General features: G+C 39.5%; 1 protein-coding gene across 5 annotated transcripts in view; it reads right to left on the bottom strand.

Annotated features, from left to right (window-relative positions):
- The window catches only part of Sidt1 (SID1 transmembrane family member 1), a 97,929-nt gene extending 79,709 nt beyond the window's left edge, over positions 1 to 18,220 (bottom strand). For 4 of the 5 annotated variants that reach the window (XM_063224987.1, XM_023564884.2, XM_063224988.1 and 1 more), the window contains exon 1: positions 17,971 to 18,219. In XM_063224987.1, coding sequence (XP_063081057.1) covers positions 17,971 to 18,192 — 222 coding nt within the window. In that variant the 5' untranslated portion in view covers positions 18,193 to 18,219. Of the gene's footprint in view, positions 1 to 17,970 lie in introns of all 5 variants that reach the window. The other variant, XM_063224990.1, reaches the window with a different exon arrangement.
- Between the last annotated feature and the right edge of the window lie 519 nt (positions 18,221 to 18,739).

Raw genomic sequence — 18,739 nt, 5'->3', positions numbered from 1 at the left:
GCTTCATGAGTTTGCATTGTTCATATGTGATGGTTCATTGTATAGTGCTTGGATTGATGGTGTCAGTGCTCCACCCACATAGGGGTGGAGCCAGGATGTGATGTAATGGCAGGAAGAAGGTGTGTTTTTCTCTTTGCTGGTTCGAGTTTGCTGTTGGCAGGCACCATGAACTGGAGCCCAGCCATGCCTGCCTGTCTTGGAGCCAACTGAGTGTGGACTGAAACCTCCAAAAACTGTAAGAAATAAACCTTTCCTTTCCCAACTTTGGGCTTCAGGTATTTTGTCTCAGCGACAAGTAAAAAGTAACTAAGACAGCTGGCTACCCACCCCTGGGTAGGTGTAGTACTCAACCACCAATCACAGTGCTAGACAAAGAACCAATTCAAATTCTAGACTCAGCTACCGTGACCCCATGAAACTTCAGGAAAACATTTAAACACAAACCATAACATGTCGTAACTTGAGCACAATCTATAAGGACTTTGGTAAGTTATTTTGGGGGCTATTAAACAGCCCCAACATGCCAAAATGTTGCATATTTTGAGGAACTTCTTCTACTCTGCCCTACTATGTGAGAATTGTGGAAGCCAAGGCTGCCTGTGGATCCCTAGGGCAATGGTCTATATTACCTGTTTTGGATAGTTGGATGCTCCTACTTGGTACTTTCAATCATGAATAATCATACAAAGGTGAAGGGAAACTCAGAATTCACTGGTGATAGTGACACCAATGGGGTACGTGGCAGTGATCATATCTAATGGTTATGGAGGGAAAGGTTCCAGGGCAAGCATCTTGAGCACACCATTCTTGCTGCATGGCTGTTGTTGTAATTTCCTGTGGCCTCAAATATTGTCTGAGTTTCATAACTCAGGTTTGAGACCTACCCAATATCTTTCTAGTGAATTTCTTTTCTCTGCTTCAGTTAGCCAGTTGATTTCAGTTGTTTGTAGCCAAGAATCTTGCCTGACCCCATGTCCTCAATTCTTTCCCTATTTCCCTCGTCCTAACAGTCATTTTGGAACCTCACTGTCCACAGATCTCCCTGAACCCTTTTCATGCTTAGACTTCAATGTTCTTCTCTTTCCATCTCCCAATTTGTTTTCCCTTTGTTACCCAGATGAACTGTTTCTCTCCTTAGAAGTCCATAATTATTTCTCTCTGGTGAAGGGCATATGGAAAGAGAAAGAAGACAAACATAAGATTTTTTAACAAGTAGGGAAAAGGACAAAATCAAACTGTGGGCCTTGTCATGATAACATTTTTGGCCTACAACTTATGCTCCCAGGAAGTTAATTAAAATAGTTGTGAGTCATTTTATCTACAACAGGGCAGTTAATCTAGAGGGACAGAAATAGTCAGTCCTGTTTGTCACAGCTTATCTTCATAGCTGCTTAGTGGAGATCCAGAAATACCAGTTCTCAGGAGTAGTACTGTTCTGAAATGGCATATAGGCTACCTGCATGATGCTACATTGTGTGTTAATGAAAAAAAAAAAAAGCCCCAAAGGGATGAAGACTGGCCCTCTGGGAGTCCCAGGGGTCAGTATAGGAAAATACTCAGTACCAGATCATGGTTGGTGGTGGCTGTGGTTCTTTGAAACACTGAAGAAAATCTTCAAAGGTCACAATCAGACTCAGTGCCTACACTGGGGCCTTAGAAACACAGTTCAAAGGATACCTGGACTATGCATGGGAAAAACAATGACTAGTGACCATTTGTTTTACTTTCAGCAATTGTAAAGGGTCAGATATGACTCTTAAATTGCACAGTCAAAAGCCATGACTGAGCTTGGCATGGTGTCACATGCCTGTAATCCCAGCACTTGGGAGGCTGAAGCAAGAGGACTGCTGTGATTTTGAGAACTGCTGTGAGTTCAAAGACAACCTAAGCTACAAATAAGCTCAAGGTTGAACTACATGGTAAGACTCTGTCTCAAACAAACAAACAACAACAACAACCCTCCAAACCCTACAAAAAAAATCAACCCTCCAAACAAACAAACCAAACAAACGAAAAAACCCACCTGACTGAGAAAGTATGCTTATTATATCTGAAAGTTATTTTTATTGTTGTTGTCAAACTAATAGATGTGTTCTGGTGGAAGCGGAGTATTTTAGCTGAAATACCCTGAGAAAATATCCTCAGAAACTTGAGTTACATTCCTGGTTGTAATTCAAGCTAGTTTGTGATTTTGGATAAGTAATTTATCTAGCTGGTTGTCATTGTTTTCTCTTTAAGTGAGAAGACATTGGGTAAAAAAGGCTTTTAGGTTTAAAAAACAGTTACTCTTTTCTTATGGTTTCAAGGGATATTACATATAGGTTTCTTTTTATGATGGAAAAGAAGAACAGAAAAAGTCTAAATGCAAGACCGATTGCATTTCTGTAGTTAAGCACACTTGACAAAGGGAAGCATGTTGACTTTCGTAAAGGGAAAAATGGCACAAGAAATCAACACGTCTGCTGACTGCTCAAACGTGTGCTTTTCATTCTTTGTTAAGCGCTATAGCAAAACCTATTAACTCAGATTATTCATCATAGCTCTGAATTAGGAACAAAAGAACAGAACTCATCTGGGATGAATATAACAGTATCTTTGCAGTTACCCATGCTGCAAACAACTAGAGGGAGTCACACTCATAGAGGAGGGAAAACCTTGATTTCTGACCATTTGAAGAAATCAGAAAGCTAAACAGGATGAGAGGTGCAAAGAAATACAAGATCCACAGGAAAAAAGGACAGGGAAGAGAATAGTAGACACTAGAACCAGGAGGGAAGGTTGAAAATGGTAGTAGGAATATGGAGCACCAGATGTAGGGCTGCTTCACAGCCTGTGGTCCACAGCAGGCTACCAATGCAAACACGTATATGACACTGTAGGACTAAAAACTTAAAGGGGTCTTTTCAACACGTGGTGCTAGGAAACTGGACAGCATATGCAACAAAATAGTAATGATGAGCTAGATAGAGACCTTGTATTCTTTATAAAGATGCACTCCAAAATGGAATATCTACCAAACTGTAAAATGCAAAGTTATAAGTTTTCTGGCAGATAACATAAGAGAAAACCCAGATAATCTGATTGATTTCATGATAACTTTTTAGATCCACCATCAAAAATTGATTTTTGAGAAAAAAGTTGATAAGTGATACTTCATTAAAATTTAAAAATGTTTGACTTGTGAGACATTAAGAAAATGAAAAGACAAAGTATAAAGAGGGAGAACATTTTTATAGGACATGTATCTGATAAAAGTATACATAAAAGTATATGATCCAGCACTCATATTCCTGGGTAATTAGTTACCAAATGAGTTGAAAACTTATCTCCACATAATAACCTGCACACAAATATCTACATCATTTTTATAATGGCTAAAATTGAGAGAAGCAAAGATATTCTTCAATATGGTGATGGAGAAACAAATTGTAGTCTACCTACACAATGCAATATTATTTAGCACTAAAAAGAAACCAGCCATCAAGCTACTAACAAGCAACCAAAACCATGAAGAAACTTAAAAGCATATTCCTAAGTTACTGAAACAAGTCTTAAAAGGCTACGTGATGTATGATTCCAATTTTAGGGAAATCAAAATTCACCTCATGTTAACTCATATGACATAATATGGAGGCCCTCATGAAGAAACGAAGACAAATATATAGAGCTGAGCATTTATACAAAGTAAAGAGTGATAAAGTGCTAAAATGTGGCAAATCAAAGAGTCATGGGCTTGAGTACTTGGCCGGGTGAGGAGGCGGCTAAGACCAGGACTAGTCTAACAAGATTCTCTCCTGTCTCAGCTTCCCATCCTGGATAAGATGATTACTATCTTCTTACTATAGGCAGAGTGTCTCTTATGCAGAATTCTATTTCCTGCTTTTGAGAAACAGAATGGCCAGAGTTATTTTCTTGCACCTGCTATTTTCAAATGTCTTTAACTTAATTTATTTAAAATTCAATGTACTAGAAAAACATATTTTGAGATGATATGTTCCAAACTCCTTCACAAACACATGACATTGTTAAAAAGGAAAAACTATAGAGATAATAAAAAGTAGTGTTTACCAGGGGCTTAAGTGAAGAGAGGAGATGAATAGGAACATGGTGGTGTTTCAGGAGTGCAACCATTCTGTATAATACCATCATGGCAGATGCATAACATTATGCATTTCTTCAGAGTCACAGAACTGTACAACACTAAGAATGAGTCCAAATATAAACTATGGACTTTAATAATGAATACTATAAGGTAAACTATTGGTTCACCATTGGTGTGGCACATTAATGCAAGATGTTAATAACGGAAGACAGTGTGGCAGGTGAGGATCAAATGTTAGTGAAGAAACAAAGTATTTGCATCTCAGATTAGGTAGAGGGAGGAACAAACTTTTTGTCATACTGTTGAAGGTCCATGGTTTCAAACAAGTACCTCAGATAAACAGAAAATCCTTTGTCTCAAGAGAACACATTACTTAGTGATAAGAGATAAACTTTAATTTTGTTAGCATTTTCAAAAGTAAAATATTTTATTCAAACACTCGGTATCTAGCCAAAGCAAAGGTGAAATTCCTAATTACATAGTGATACCTCTGACCAACTTTGAGATGAGCTGCAAAATACTGTTTCTGAAAGAAGGCGCCTTACAATTATGGTTTGAGAACTAACTTTTAGAAAGCTTTTCAGCTGTCCAAACAGAAAGAAGAGTCCTCACTCCTTGGATACTGTGACAGCTAAGTGGATTATTACTATAGTGCTCTTAGCAGAAAAGAAGAGTTGTATTCAACTGTCTCTGAACAGAGTTTTCACTGTCAGACATTGTCAAACCAGTTTTATTCTTTTCATACACCCATTAAAAAGCCTTGCACAACGTTAGTATCACCATGTCCTTTTTCCCAATGGTAAAATCAATTTCTTTGTATATTATTGTCATTTCAGATAAACTGAGGAGAGGAATGAGAAGAAATTACTTCAGCAAGTAAATTTTAACAATTTTTATTACTAGTAGCATTTAATATATAATTTACATTAGCTATATAAACATACAACTTATACAATGTTTCTTCTCCCTCCCTAGGAATGGAATGCTTCCTCTCCTCTCCAGTCCTCTCCTCTTCTTTGTCCTGTCTCTCTCCCTCCTTCTCTCTTTCTTTCTTTTTTTTGCAATGCTTAAGATAGAATCCAGGGTCTCGCTCGTGTTAGGCAAGTATTCTAATGCTCAGCTATCAAAGGATCCTACCCTGTGCTATCCTTGAACATGTTAATCAGCTGCTTCTTCCATATAAATGATTTTTACATGTATTCCTAGAAACTTACTATATATGAAATCCAGAGGATCTTAGGCTGAGGACCTAACAGAATAAAATGTTATTACTGACTTCAATTAAAAAAACATAGGACCCCGTGCTCTTTTTTATAAGGCAGTGTAGCCAATTAAAGTACTAATAAAACCTCAGAGTTTCTATTTTCAAAAGATTGAAAAAAGAAAAAAGCAATGATTATAAATCTGTGTAATCTTCTTCCCACCCCCACCAAGTAGAAGACCATGATTATATCATCAGGCAGCTCCATATTATACTCAGTATTTTCCATTGCAAGTAATCAGAAAGGATGGAGAGGCACAAATCCAAATAGTTCATGAGATGTGCCTTTGAGTCATGAAAGCACCATCTTGGTGTATTGACATAAACTTCTGGAACTTGAGTTAATAGAGGAAAAGCTGAATCACATACTCAGGGGTGCTGCATGGCAACATGTAATAACATCAATTCTGTTTGGTTACTTCTGTGTAAAAGCAGACAGAAACACTGGCATCTTCTGACACTAAAAAGGTTTCAAGGTATTACAAATATCTTCTAATCTCTTATTCTTTTAGATGAAGTCAACAATAAGACATTACACTGAAGATACTTTAAGTAACCAATTTGAAAGGTTGAAAACTTTTGCATATTGTATCAGGTGCTTAAAATACCTTCCCCGAAGGACCATCACAGCAGCAAAAATAAAACAAAGAACAACTAAATAAATAAACCCAACATGATAGCAAGCTTATTGACATGGCAGTCAGCAGGAATAAGAGCTAAAAAAATAAAGAGAGAACGGAAATACAGCTTCAGCACATCTGCACATGTATCCAGGCAGAAGTCAAAAATAAAGCAGAGCAAACCCATACCACTTCTAAGCAATGAAGAACTCTATGGGTCCTCTTCAAATGAAAAAAAAAAGTTTCAAAGAAACAATAATGCTTTTATGTCCTAGATTTTATAAAACAGATAGTTAGAAATTTTCTGTTTGACAAGAAGTTTGTTCTGTCTGTAGTTAAGAAAAAAATTTAATCTGACACATAGAATAAAAATATCAGAAGGCTGAATCTTAAAGCTTGAATAAAGATAAAAATGTAATCTTCTCATCACTGATAAAAATGTAGCTCAAGGAACAGGATTTGCTGAAGGTCCACAGTTAGAGAAAGGGATAAAACACACAGCTCCTAGGACTCACCCCACGCTATTCCCCAGTAATTTTCTGCCGCTTAGCTGTTTATTGCTCTTGCCTACGTAAAAGTAAAACATCTTTGTTGTGAAATATTTAGAAATTATATAAAAACAAGAAAAAGTATTAAATCTTTCATACTGTACCACCCAGGAATGAATTTTTATCATATTTTAGAAACCACTAGAGAAAATCTATATTATAAAAAATATTCTGGGAAATCAATAGCTCATAACTTGAATGGATAAAATTGTGAACCTGAGACATTCCTGAATCCTTGCCTCATCTGGCACTGATACAATTTGTTTCACTTTTCTGGTTTTTAGTTTTTCATGAAATATTGTGCTTTTTCCTTCAGCTGCAAATTCAAAAGTGAAAATTATTATACTTGGTCCAGGGGCAGATATACTTGGGCCCTGACAGATGATCTGGTTGATGGGATTCAGAGATGATTTGGATGATAACTGATAATGCTACAATTTGAGTGTCTGTGGGTGACACTAAACAGTCATTAAAATATTATTTTGCTAGTGATGGGAAGGGAAGAGAAGAAATCTTCCTGGGTTAGGTTGAGAGGAAGAGATATTCATATATCCACTGTATACCTGGAATTTAGTGGATTTTACAAGGAAAAATATTTTTTGTTTTATTACTATTTTTATTTTAAAAATAAAAATGATGATACAGAATTTCAAAACAAAATAATAGGAGATTAACACTGGTTAATGGATTGCATATTGGTATCTCCAAAGATTACAAAATATAGGCATGAAAAAATGATCAAACAATCAAACTGAAAGGAAAAATCTTGTTAGAATAGTAAGCTATTTACAAAAAGATTTTTTAAAATGTGAATAAAGCAATGAGTAGTGGAATTGTCTTGGTTACTTTATTCTTGTTGCTGAAACAAAATACCTAACACCCAAAATGAAAGGAGGAAACGTTTATTTAGCTTATGGTTTGTAGAAGTTTCAGTCCATAATCAGTTGGTTCCAAGACAGGGTGGCATGGCGGGGGGGGGGGCTGTTCATAGAGGCAGAAGACAGCAAAGCAGTAAGAGCAGAAAGTGGGAAGCCAATCTCTTTTCCTGCCTTATACTGTATGCAGGTTACCTACCCAACCGCGTGTGACGCTCTCACACCCCAGCACTAGACAATGAAACAACCATAAACTCTAGATTCAGCTGCTTCTGAAAAGCCCACCCACAGTGACTGCATGAGGCTTTGGAGGGACATCCAGACACAAACCATAACAGGAAATAAGAATCTATGTGTCCGTAATGATATAAATAACATAAATAAATGAGAGATAAAGAATTCTTACAGTAGATGTGAGAAATATAGGAGAAGCTATGTATTAGGTAATCATGACTAGGAATCTGATTCAGGGAAGAATAATGAATGGATGCTAAGATTTGGAGCTGCAAGTTTGATGACACACAAGACATTTCCACGAGCTCAAGGTATTGCTCCACATACTAGTTTCTGTTTATCTAAAGAAAATAGTAATTTAACAGTAGAGAAGCATGAGAAAAGCCATGCTCATCCAAGTAACCAACTTTAAACACACGGGTAATAGGAAAACTCAATATGTCATTTGACTCTGATATGATGCCTTAAGTACACAACATTGCTCCTGTGGTGTTTCTCAGAAAAGTGACTACCCTGAATCTAATAATGAAGTCCTGAAAGAAAAAGAAAGCACAAGGAAATTTTCTGGATGAAGGAGATAAAACAAATCCATGACAATTAAACACAGTATGTACTCTTGGGTTGGATCCTGGACCAAAAGAGGGGAAGTTCTTTTTTTTTTTTTTTTGAAAATTCCTTTTTTAAAAAGTCTTTATTTTCTTGATACATTTTAGAGATAGGAAACAATAATGCTGATCATGGGGAACTTGCACCTGTACTTGACATATCTTGCTTGCTCTTTTTTTTCCCATTGCCCCCTGCTCCCTTCAATCTTTTTCTCCTCCTTATGTACAAAAACTTTGTTTCCATTATTGCTTCTGCTCTTTTTTCTGTCCTTTATTTCCTTTCCTCCTCCACCCTCCCTTGTTTCTCTTCCTACTTGAACATTTTCTTCCCATTTTCCAATGTTATCTATTATACATTTTGGTCCTTATTTACACTTTCAGTTTCTCACATTAGAGAGACAATGTTGTATTTACACATGTGTGTTCAAATTATTTCACTTCTTAGTATGGTCTCAAAGTGCATCCATTTAGCTAGAAATGTCTCAAGCTTATTGTTCTTTATGGCAGAATGGAACTCCATTGTATTAAAGAAAACCACATCTTTATCTATTCATTGATTGATGGGCATTTAGACTGTTTCAAGGTTTAGCTGTTACAGACTGTGCCAGTATAAACATGGGTGTGGATACATCACTGTGGTATGATGCTTTTAATTCTTTTGGAAACATACCAAAAAGGAATTTCTGGGTCAAGTGGAACCTCTAGTTTTAGTTTTTTGAGAAATTACTACACTGATTTCCACAGGGTTGCATCAGTTTAGCCTCCCACCAACAATGAAGGAGTGTTCTTTTTTTCCTACAGCCCTGCCAGCATTTACTACTGGTTGATTTCTTGATAATAAACAGCCATTCTTTCTGGAGTGAGATGAAATTTCAGTATTGTTTTAATTTGCAACTTTCGAATGACTAGTGATGCTGAACATTTTTTCACATATTTATTTGCCATTTCTTTTTCTTTATGGGAGAAGTACCCATTTAGATGCCTGTTTTTGTTTGGGTCTTTAAATTTAGGGGATCAGATATTAGTCCTTTGTCTGAGGAAGAGCTGGCAAAATTTTTCCCACACTTTGGTTTGTGTCTTCACTCTGCTGGTAGTTTCTTTTGCTATGCTAAAGCTTTTTAATAAGATGAGATCCCAGTTGTTGACTTGTGATAATCTCTGTGTGACTGGGGTTTTGTTCATGAAGTCTTTTCAGCAATGTCTTCAAGAGTTCTACCTATTCTCTCATCAGCAGAGTTATTCAGTTTTAATAGTTAGATCTTTGACCATTTTTATTTTAGTCCAGTGTGTGGTAAAAGATATGGGTCTAGTTTTAATCTTTGGCATGTGGAAAGTCAGTTTTTCCAGCACCATCTATTAAAGAGGCTATCTTTCTTCCAGAGAAGGTGTTTGGCTCCTTTGTCAGAGACAAGGTGACTAAGTGTGTTTGGGGTTGTTTCTGCATCGTCTAATCTGCATAGACCCTCAGGTTTGCTTGTTTGTTTTGAGACAGAGTCTCCTAATGTAATTCAGGTTGGCTTGGATTCATTAAATAGCCCAGCCTGGTATTGAATACATGGTGATTCTCCTGCCTAGCCTCCTGAGTGCTGGGATTGCAGGCACCATGATATTTTATCACAGTAGCTTTGTAGTATAATTTCAAGTTAGGAACTGTGGTGCTGCCTGCCTTGCTAAACTGTCTAATTTTTTCTTTAATTTCATCTGTGACTCTGGTTGTTCAAGAGGGTGTTGTTTATGAGGTTCTTGCCACTGATTTCTAATTTAACTGCCTGATGGTCTAATAATATGCATGGGATAATTTAAATTCCTTTGTATTTATTTAAGAATGTTCTGTGACCTAGTATGTGGTCTATTTTGGAGAACATTCCATGTGCAGCTGAGAAAAATGTGTATTCTGATCTGGTGGGGTGGAACACTCTGTAGACATCTACTAAGTAAGTCTGTTTCTTCAAAAGTTTGGTTCAGTTCTGTTATTCTTTTGTTTTTTTTTTTTCATCTAGTTGTGATGATACATTGAGGTCCCCTATTTTAACTGTATTAGTGCTCATTTGTTTTTTCATGTCCATTAATATTTGTTTTATGTATTTGAGAGCACTGGCTTTTGTGCATATATATTTATGACTGTTATCTCTTCATCTTGGGTAGTTTCCTTTACAAGAATGTAGTGACCTTCTTTGTCTCTCTTAATCAGTCTTGGTTTAAAATTCACTTTGCCTGAAAACAGAATAGCCATTCCTGTGTTTTTCTGGATTCTTGTCTCATGGAGTGTTGTTTTCTATCCTTTAACTTTCAGTCTGTGAATTTCTTTTGGAATTAAATATTTCTTATATGCAGCGTACTGTTTGATCTTGCTTCTTGATTCACTCTGCCAGTCTGTTTTTATTGACTTGTGAATTGAGACCATTTACACTGATGGTTGTAACTGGTATGTACTGACTTATCCTTATCACGTTATTTTCTTGTCATTGGTTCACTCTTTTTCCTCACTGTTTAATTCCTTGCCTTGCCGGTGGATTAATTATTGGGGGGGGTAGATGAAGTTGTAGTCCTGATTATCTCCTTCTAGAATGTCCTTCAAGACATTTTGGAGTACTGTGGTGGTCATGAATTTCTTTAAGAGTTGTTTGCCATGGAAATATCTTATTTCTCCATCAATTTTGAAAGATAGTTTTGCAAGGTCCATCAACCTGGGTTGGAGGTTGTTATCTTTTAGGGAATGAAATACTTCACTCCAAGCTCTCCTTGACTTGAGGATTTTTGTTGAGAAGTGTGTTGTGATTCTGATGGGCTTTCCTTTATAGGTGATATATATCTTGTACTACAGCTTTCAATACTCTATTCTTCTACTGAATTTCTGGACACTTGATTACTGTATGCCTCGGTGTCTATATGCCTCATTTATCTGTATATCAAATTCTTTTTCCCTGCTTGGGAAATTTTCTGCCATTACTTTTGTGAACAGGTTTTTTATGTTGTTTCTGCTCTCACTTTTTCATTAACTCTGATCTATCTTGTATTCTTTTTCTTTGCATCATCTAGCAGCTGTTGGGTGGATTTTGGGGATTTCATACTACTTTTAAGAAATATTTCTTTTCATCGTTGCTTACTGTAATCCTGTCTTCCATAGCTTTTATTCTGTCCTCATATTTGTTCATTCTGTTGTACATTATTTCCATGGAATTTTTAATCTCTTGGATATCTGAACCTGTGTCATGAATTCTATTTCTTTCCTGTGTTGGGCATTCATGATTTACATCATTTCCCTTAGCTGTTCTATTTTTATCTGTATTTTCTTTAGAGTCACTAACCACCTTTTATGGTCAACAGCTCTATAGTTATCTGAGAAATTATTTCTGATTTGATTTTTGTCTATGGCCTCACTTATCTGCCTTGTTACTTCCACTGTCCTCCTTCAGAAAGTCAGGTGGGTGGCTTTCTAACTGTTCCACTTCATTGCTCCTGGGTTTGCCTTTGGTGAGCTGAAAGTTTAGGGTTATATCTTGCTTCTGTGTCTTTTAATTTTCTATTTTCTTTAAATTTTAATTCCTGGATTGATGCTTGTAAACTGCTTATAGAAGATAGCTTTATCACTAAGAATTAGAATCCTTAGGAAATGACTGCTTCTCAGAGATGTCTCACAAGCGTAGTGGGCTTTTGGGTTTTGAATCTGTTGCAAGATCCTGTTTTTAAGTGTGTTTAGGTGTGTTAAATAGATGACCATATTAATATTTTTGTTTGGATCATTGAACACAACTATTTGCAGTCTCACTGTTTGAATGTTCACTTTGTATGCTTTGATCCTGTGACCTGAATAACCGTTTCAAAGATGATAGTGTATAATCTATTAACTGGTGATATCTTACTGTTTTTTTTTTTTTTTGTAGTTCTGTATTACTTGTACCCTTACACTGTTTTGTTTTGTTCTGGTTTTTTTCTCTTTTTCCTTTTAAATAAAAAAAAAAGATCCTGTTTTTTCAATTTACTGGGGTTGAGAAGTTGCTGCCTACTTGGCCCAGCCCCTGGTTCTTAGGCACTAGCCTATAATAGTCTTTATGAATTTGAGTCAATGTCAGTATTGATATACCAGGCAGAACAACTGATTAGAAAAACCATGTTCCATTGGCTAAGGTGGTGCAATCAGCCATAACAATAGCATGAAATGTAGCCTAGAAAATAAAAAACTGTGTCACTATTCATTTGCCACCTTTAACCATATCAACCATCCTTGTGATTATATAACAAAATCTAAACAATCCAGAAACCTGTATACAGTATATATTCTCTCAATATGCTGATTTTACCTTCAGGGGAGAAAATTTAAAAAGGGCTGGGTGGAAAACTGGGAAATAGCAGAACAGGAAGAGATTAGAAGCAAGGCTGGAGGGCAAAATAACATTACACGAACTTTGGGAGACTGGTGAAAAAGACAGGAGGAAAAGAGCTAAGGAGGAAGTAAAAACAAGAACAAAATAGAATGACAACAACAACAAAAAAACCTGGAAACAGTGCTCATAAAAACAAGAACAAGCAATCAAGAAAAAAAATATATATACACGTCAAGACATGTCTCTGCTATTACTGGTAGACAGATGGACAGCTAGAGCCCAGATCCAAGTTGAGTACTCCTAACAAACCAGTTATAGATTTATAGCAGAACAGTGTACAATCCCAGCAAGCCCGCACCTTTAGTTCCACTGAAGTTCAGGCTGGTTTCTGGAAGTGAGGCTAGAACCCAATTTGTTCAGCATGCAATGTCCATGTGCCTCTGCCACCTTGAACTTGGCTCCTTGACCTCCTGCCAGTTTGAACTTGGCTCCTTGACCTCCTGCCAGCTTGAACTTGGTTCCACTTTACCCTGACACTGGAGCCATGCTACAGCTGCTCTGAGATCTGAGCTCAGCTGGCCCCTCTGCAAGATGTCTACTGAACAATTGCTCTCTTCTGAGAGCATCTGAACCCAAATAACTCACCAGCCCCTGCAGTCTGCTGCACCCATTACTCCATTCCACTAGTGTATTTCTCTGTGGAGGTCTCTGGGGTCACCAGTAGGCACCGTATGTTTGCAGGTTTGAGCAGTACCCGCCATGCAGTGAATCAGGGCACTGGGAGAAAGTGCTGCTTGCCACGTCCTTCTGCTGCATAAGGTCTGTCTCTTCACTCTCTCTCTAGGCTTCAAATCTCATTTCAAATCCTTTCTGGGTCCTGGGGACCCACTTCCCTTCTTCTGTTTCTCATGTTGCTATATTCCAGTATCTGGACGGCTAAATCTCAGAGAGGCTGTTTATCTTCTCTTCACAATGCTGCTATGTTCTCCTAAGTCCTATATTCTGTCTTAAAATGTGCTGGAGGCTGAAGAGTCTATGCTGGAAGCCAGGGGACAACTTCCAAAGTGAAGGAGAATACTGGAGCTCCTCCAAATAAACAGACCAGTCATATGCTTCTAAGAGGACATCAGGAAGATCTCGCTTCTCTTTGCCCTTTTTGGGCACAGCAAGAAAGTGGCTGCCTAAAAGTCAGGAAACAGGCCCTGCCGAGACCACTGGATCTGCCAGTGCTATTTCATCATTGCAGGGCTATTCATCCAGAAAATGTGGTAATGAGATGATTCTTTTCTCCAACAAGCAGTAGCTGTGTTCAGTAAAAGGATGTGGGAGGGCAGCAAAGGCCACTTCTTGGCTGCAGCATGTGAAGAGCAAACTTTCCCTGCACCAGGTATCTGAGGCTACCACACCCAAATTTTTAACTCTTCCGTGTAACTGGTAATGTGCAGTATAGTTGTCCTTCAGTGCCTGTGAATGATCAGCTTTAGAACTCTTACTGAAATTCTGTGGACACTCAAGTCCCTCATATAAAATGATATAGTATTTGCCTATAATCTATTCAGATCCTCCCAGCATTACTAAAATTACTAGATTACTTATAATACTTAGTGCAATAAAATGCTATTTAAATAGTTGTTACATTATATTGTTTGGAAATAATGCCCAGAGAAATTTTGTACGTGTTCATTACAGACACAGATTTTTTTCTCTTGAGTATTTTCAATTTGAGATAAGTTCAATCCGTGGATGTAGCACCAACAAATATATAGTCTGTATATAGTAAAGTTACCTATAGTAAAGTTACCTAAATATATCTCATCATTTTTAGGGGCTGGGTAGACTTTTGAAGTCTGGATTCAAGAGACTAGTATAATTTGCTCTAGACATATAACTACTAGTTAATATTAATATAGCCAAGGATTGTTCCTTGGCTATAGAAAAAGTACAGTGTATGTCAATGAAAGATAAATGCCTCAGTTTAAGGAAGTAAGAGATATTCCCAGGGAAAGGTTTCAAAATGTATTGCAAACATTGAACGCTGTTACTGAGAGCCTTGAAGACAGCCTGTGGTAGAGTGGTTAGATCTTTATTTAAGGGGTTCTTAACACCTTCTGGCTCAGACAAAAACATCTAATTGCTTCCTCCATCTGTGTCTATGAGAACGCTTTCATTTTCCAGAGATGTGTCTGTGTCTCCTGTTCCAGTCAAACATCACTGGTGACCTTTCCAACCAGGCGATTTCCTTCTTGTTTGGTTAAACTTGTAGTTACAGAAAATCCTGTTTGCAGTGTAACCCTACTCCTCTTTAAAAAAAGTTTCTAGAAACTTCTTCTCCAGAGAAAGCAAATTAACCTGACCTTGTCTGACCTTCACGTTTAATTATTATTTTTATTCTTCTTTAAAGCTAGTCACTCCATTTTTTTAAAGTGGTAACTTCATATTTACATTTCTCTATGCAAGGCACTTGAGACTTTCCCTAGTGCTGAGTTCATCTAACTTAGCACATGCTTGCAGAAATCATTCTCTGGGATAGCATTTGTTGCAGGAGATGCAGAGACTGATGGGAAATTAGAAACAAGGGCTCCCATAACTCTGTCTTCACCAAAGACTATACTTAGAATACACTGCTCTTCAAGGCAAAGAAAAATAATAGCAAACAACTCCAGGTTGAAGAGGAAGGGGTGGAAAAAAGATTAAAGCTCAAAAACAAGACTATTTTTCTAACCAAAATCTTAGTTGACTGAAGATAGTGGTGGGCGCTGACCTGCAGTGGAGAGAGTCTTGCCTGTTGAAAGGTTAGAGGGAAACCAATCATATCTGACCCTCTGCTCTGGAGACCACAGATATTTATTTAACAGAGTTCCTTTATGAGTCTGGGGTTGGCAATGGAAGCAAAAATTGCTCAACAAGGGAGAGCAACAAAATTTTAGAGGATGAAGGCCAAAGAGTGCTGGGCCAGCCAAAAAGATGGTAAGAGTGACAGGAAACAGTCACCACCTTGAAATGCCCCCTAATAGGGAATCACAGCTTAATTGTTAAGACAATGTTGCCTAGATTTCTGATTTACTCTGTCACTTATCCTGTGCAGTAATTTAATTCTCTTGTGTTTATTCCAAATTTTCAGTAAAATTCTGCTACATCTTATGTGTTCATGCTTTAAAAAGAGGGGTAACTGGTATCTAACAAGGGACAAATGGCAAGGGAGAGAAGGCCATTAGTAATAACTGAGAATAAGGGTTTGGGAAGACAGATCAGGAAAATGATCTGGAGAAATCAACAGAAATATGGCTGGAGAGAGGAGAGCAGTCAGTGGGTTGAAGGTTTTGCTCTCTTATTTGAATATTAAAAGTTTGTCTCAGGAAGCTGTAAGGTTTGACATCTGGTTTATCTTGGTGCATACTGATGTTAAAATAACTGAAGTACGTGTTATACTAGTTTCATGGCTTTCAACTTAGTATTTCTTGTTAGCTTTTCTTGGTAACATTTTAATGAAAATTCTAAGGCCTGCTTGTGGTTGTTGATTTTTTGTTGCACTGTGGGATGATAGTTTAAAAATCACATAATTATTTCACAAAATAAAGCCATTTAGCATAGAGATAGCAAACTAGAAGGATATAATAATAATTAAAATTGTTTTTATGAAAAACAAAATTCATTTTTGTTTTTATCTGAAGTGACTTTGCATCTTCGAAACTATTAAATTTAACACAGTGCACATTTTATTTTAACTCTAGTTTAAAGATTATTTAACCCGTATTCACATATTTATTTTTGGAAAAATCATTTATAAACCTTTTCTGTGCCACACATAGCAGTAAGTCAGAGAGTACAGAGATGACCTGATTTGTCCCGTCACTTAAGTTTTACTAGGAAAGTCAAACAGGTACCTCAACTGTCAACAAAGATTTGTGCTGTTGTCAACAACTGACACAATACTAAAGAGGAAAAGGCAAAAGTGACATTTAAAAAGCAGTCAGTCTGTCTCTAAGCAGAACTGCAAGAGATATCAAAGCCTACTTCCAGGATTTACTTTGCACACACCATCTGGGTTTCCCTGCCAGTGATGTAGGGTGAAGCTGATACCACAGTCCAGAGGTCATGAAGTTTTCAGGGATGTATCTGTTTTCCGGAATCAGGGGTGTAGGCGTATACCTCATGTGCCCAGCCAATAAGAACCCCACACTGATAGGAAGTGGGGTTTGGGAAATTAAAAATGCTCCTTCCCAGGTGTCTACAGTGAAGTGGATCTGTACACAGCCTCTCTGTCCCTACAGAACACACAGCCTGAAGGTTACAGAAGGACAGGGCAGGATAAGGGTTGTGCTACCATAGTGACAGCATCAAAGGACTTGGTGTCTGGCTGGGGATGGGAATTCAGGACACAGCTGGAAGGAATCTGTGATAGGCACATTGGTCCCTCTGACTCAATACAAGCCCCTTTCATAATTTGAAGTAAGGTTTTTGAGAATTCAAGAAGGAAGCATAAGATGGTATCCCAAACATCTGTTTCTGGAATTGCCCAAGAGAGTAAGGAATTGGCATACTTCTATGGGAAGAAGCTCCAGAGACTGGTCAGAGATTGGTACACTGGAGAAGCCCTCTTCCCAGGCTAGTATTTTTGGGGTGGGGGTGAGGGTGAGGGAAGTTAACTATATGCATTTCCTTATGTTATATAACCAGAATATATATGCCAAAGTCACAGTTACTGGAGCAATCCTTTTTCAGCTTAACTCTTGTCAGAAATAGGCCTAGAACTTTCACACCATTATTCATCCTTATTTAACATCAAAACCTGGACACATCAGCGCAGGGCTAAAGATTCAGTGCTTCTGAGCAGGTCTCCCAGCATCTCAGATGCACATACATGTGAGTGTTACAGAAAGGCAGGAAGTGACTACTGACTACACACAGGTTCTGCAGCTTCGTCCATTCTCCCAGGATTGATTTTCATTTTAGCTTCTAGGTAGCTTTCCCCCTCGGTGCACTATGAAATAGATGAGCTCAAATTGTCTCAGTGTAATGAGATCCGTTTCCCGCACGGTATTAAGGATCAGAGGTTCGGTCCCATCCCTCCCTCCAGCTAACCTAGAAATCTTGACTTTCCTGGAGAAAGGGCCAGCGGAGAGCCAGGAGCTGTGGAGGCTGCCGGGATCCAGCGCCTCTGGAAAGCCCAGAAATGCCAGGCACCAACCAGACTGGGTAGGCGCGAGATGAAGCTGCGCTGTCCCCGAGGCTGGAGGCAGGAGCTTGGGCAGGGCAGTGACTGCTTCGCAGGAGAAAAGGAACAAGGGTCTGTCGGTCCCTGTGGTCTCCAAAGATCAGTTCCCAGGGGACCCCGAGGCGCGCCTGGGGCTCTGGACCCTGCCAAGTTCTAGGAGTCGAGGGCGGGAGGAGCGCTCTTACCTGGCCGGGCCGGCTGGTGTAGCTGAAGGAGTAGATGCTCTCGGTGCTGAGGTTCACCACCCCGCTGTACACACGATCGAAATCGGCGCCCCTGGCCGGGTCGCGGGGGTAGCGGCCAAGCGCCGGGGTCCGCGTAGGGGCCTCCGCGGGGCGCCTGGGCGCAGCCGCCCGCAAGAGCCAGGGCAGCGCGCACAGCAGCGCGAGCCGCGGGCAGCCGGGCATGGTGGGCGCCGCGCCCGGCCCGGAGCGGGGCGGCCGGGGAGGGGCGAGCCCGCCGCGGAGCCTCCGAGCCGCGTGCGCCCACCCGGGCGCCGGCTGCCGCGGCCACAGCGATGCGGGGCGGGGGCGCGCCGGCGGGAGCCCCCGATCGCACACCGCCCGCCGCCTGGGGTCTCCACCGAGCTCACGCGTGCGGAGCGGAGGCTGCGCTCACCGCCAGCGTTCAGCTCTCCGCGTCCTCGTCGCCGAGAAGCCCCCGCTCACCCGGACCAAAGTTCCAGCCCAACCTCACCAAAGCCACCGTGACACAAAGGCAGTCTAGAAAATCAGCCCGGCCAGCTCTCGAGCAGGAAACACGGACTGTGTGAAATAGACGCGTGCCCGGCTTCGGGTGACCAAATAGCAAAAGAGCCCGATGCCCAGGAGGGGCCACGAGTCCCCCAGGTTGCCGCCCGCAGAGGACCCGAGGGGCGCGGCGCTGGCCCGCGCGCTGCTGGACACCTGTTTCCTTATTCCTCCCGCGCTCCGGCCGGAGCTCACGTCATCTTGC

This window comes from Cavia porcellus, unplaced genomic scaffold (assembly GCF_034190915.1).
Source record: "Cavia porcellus strain 051 isolate PalLab524CR breed Dunkin Hartley unplaced genomic scaffold, mCavPor4.1 scaffold_15, whole genome shotgun sequence".
Lineage (NCBI taxonomy): Eukaryota > Metazoa > Chordata > Mammalia > Rodentia > Caviidae > Cavia > Cavia porcellus.
This window is presented reverse-complemented; position numbering and strand designations above follow the sequence as displayed.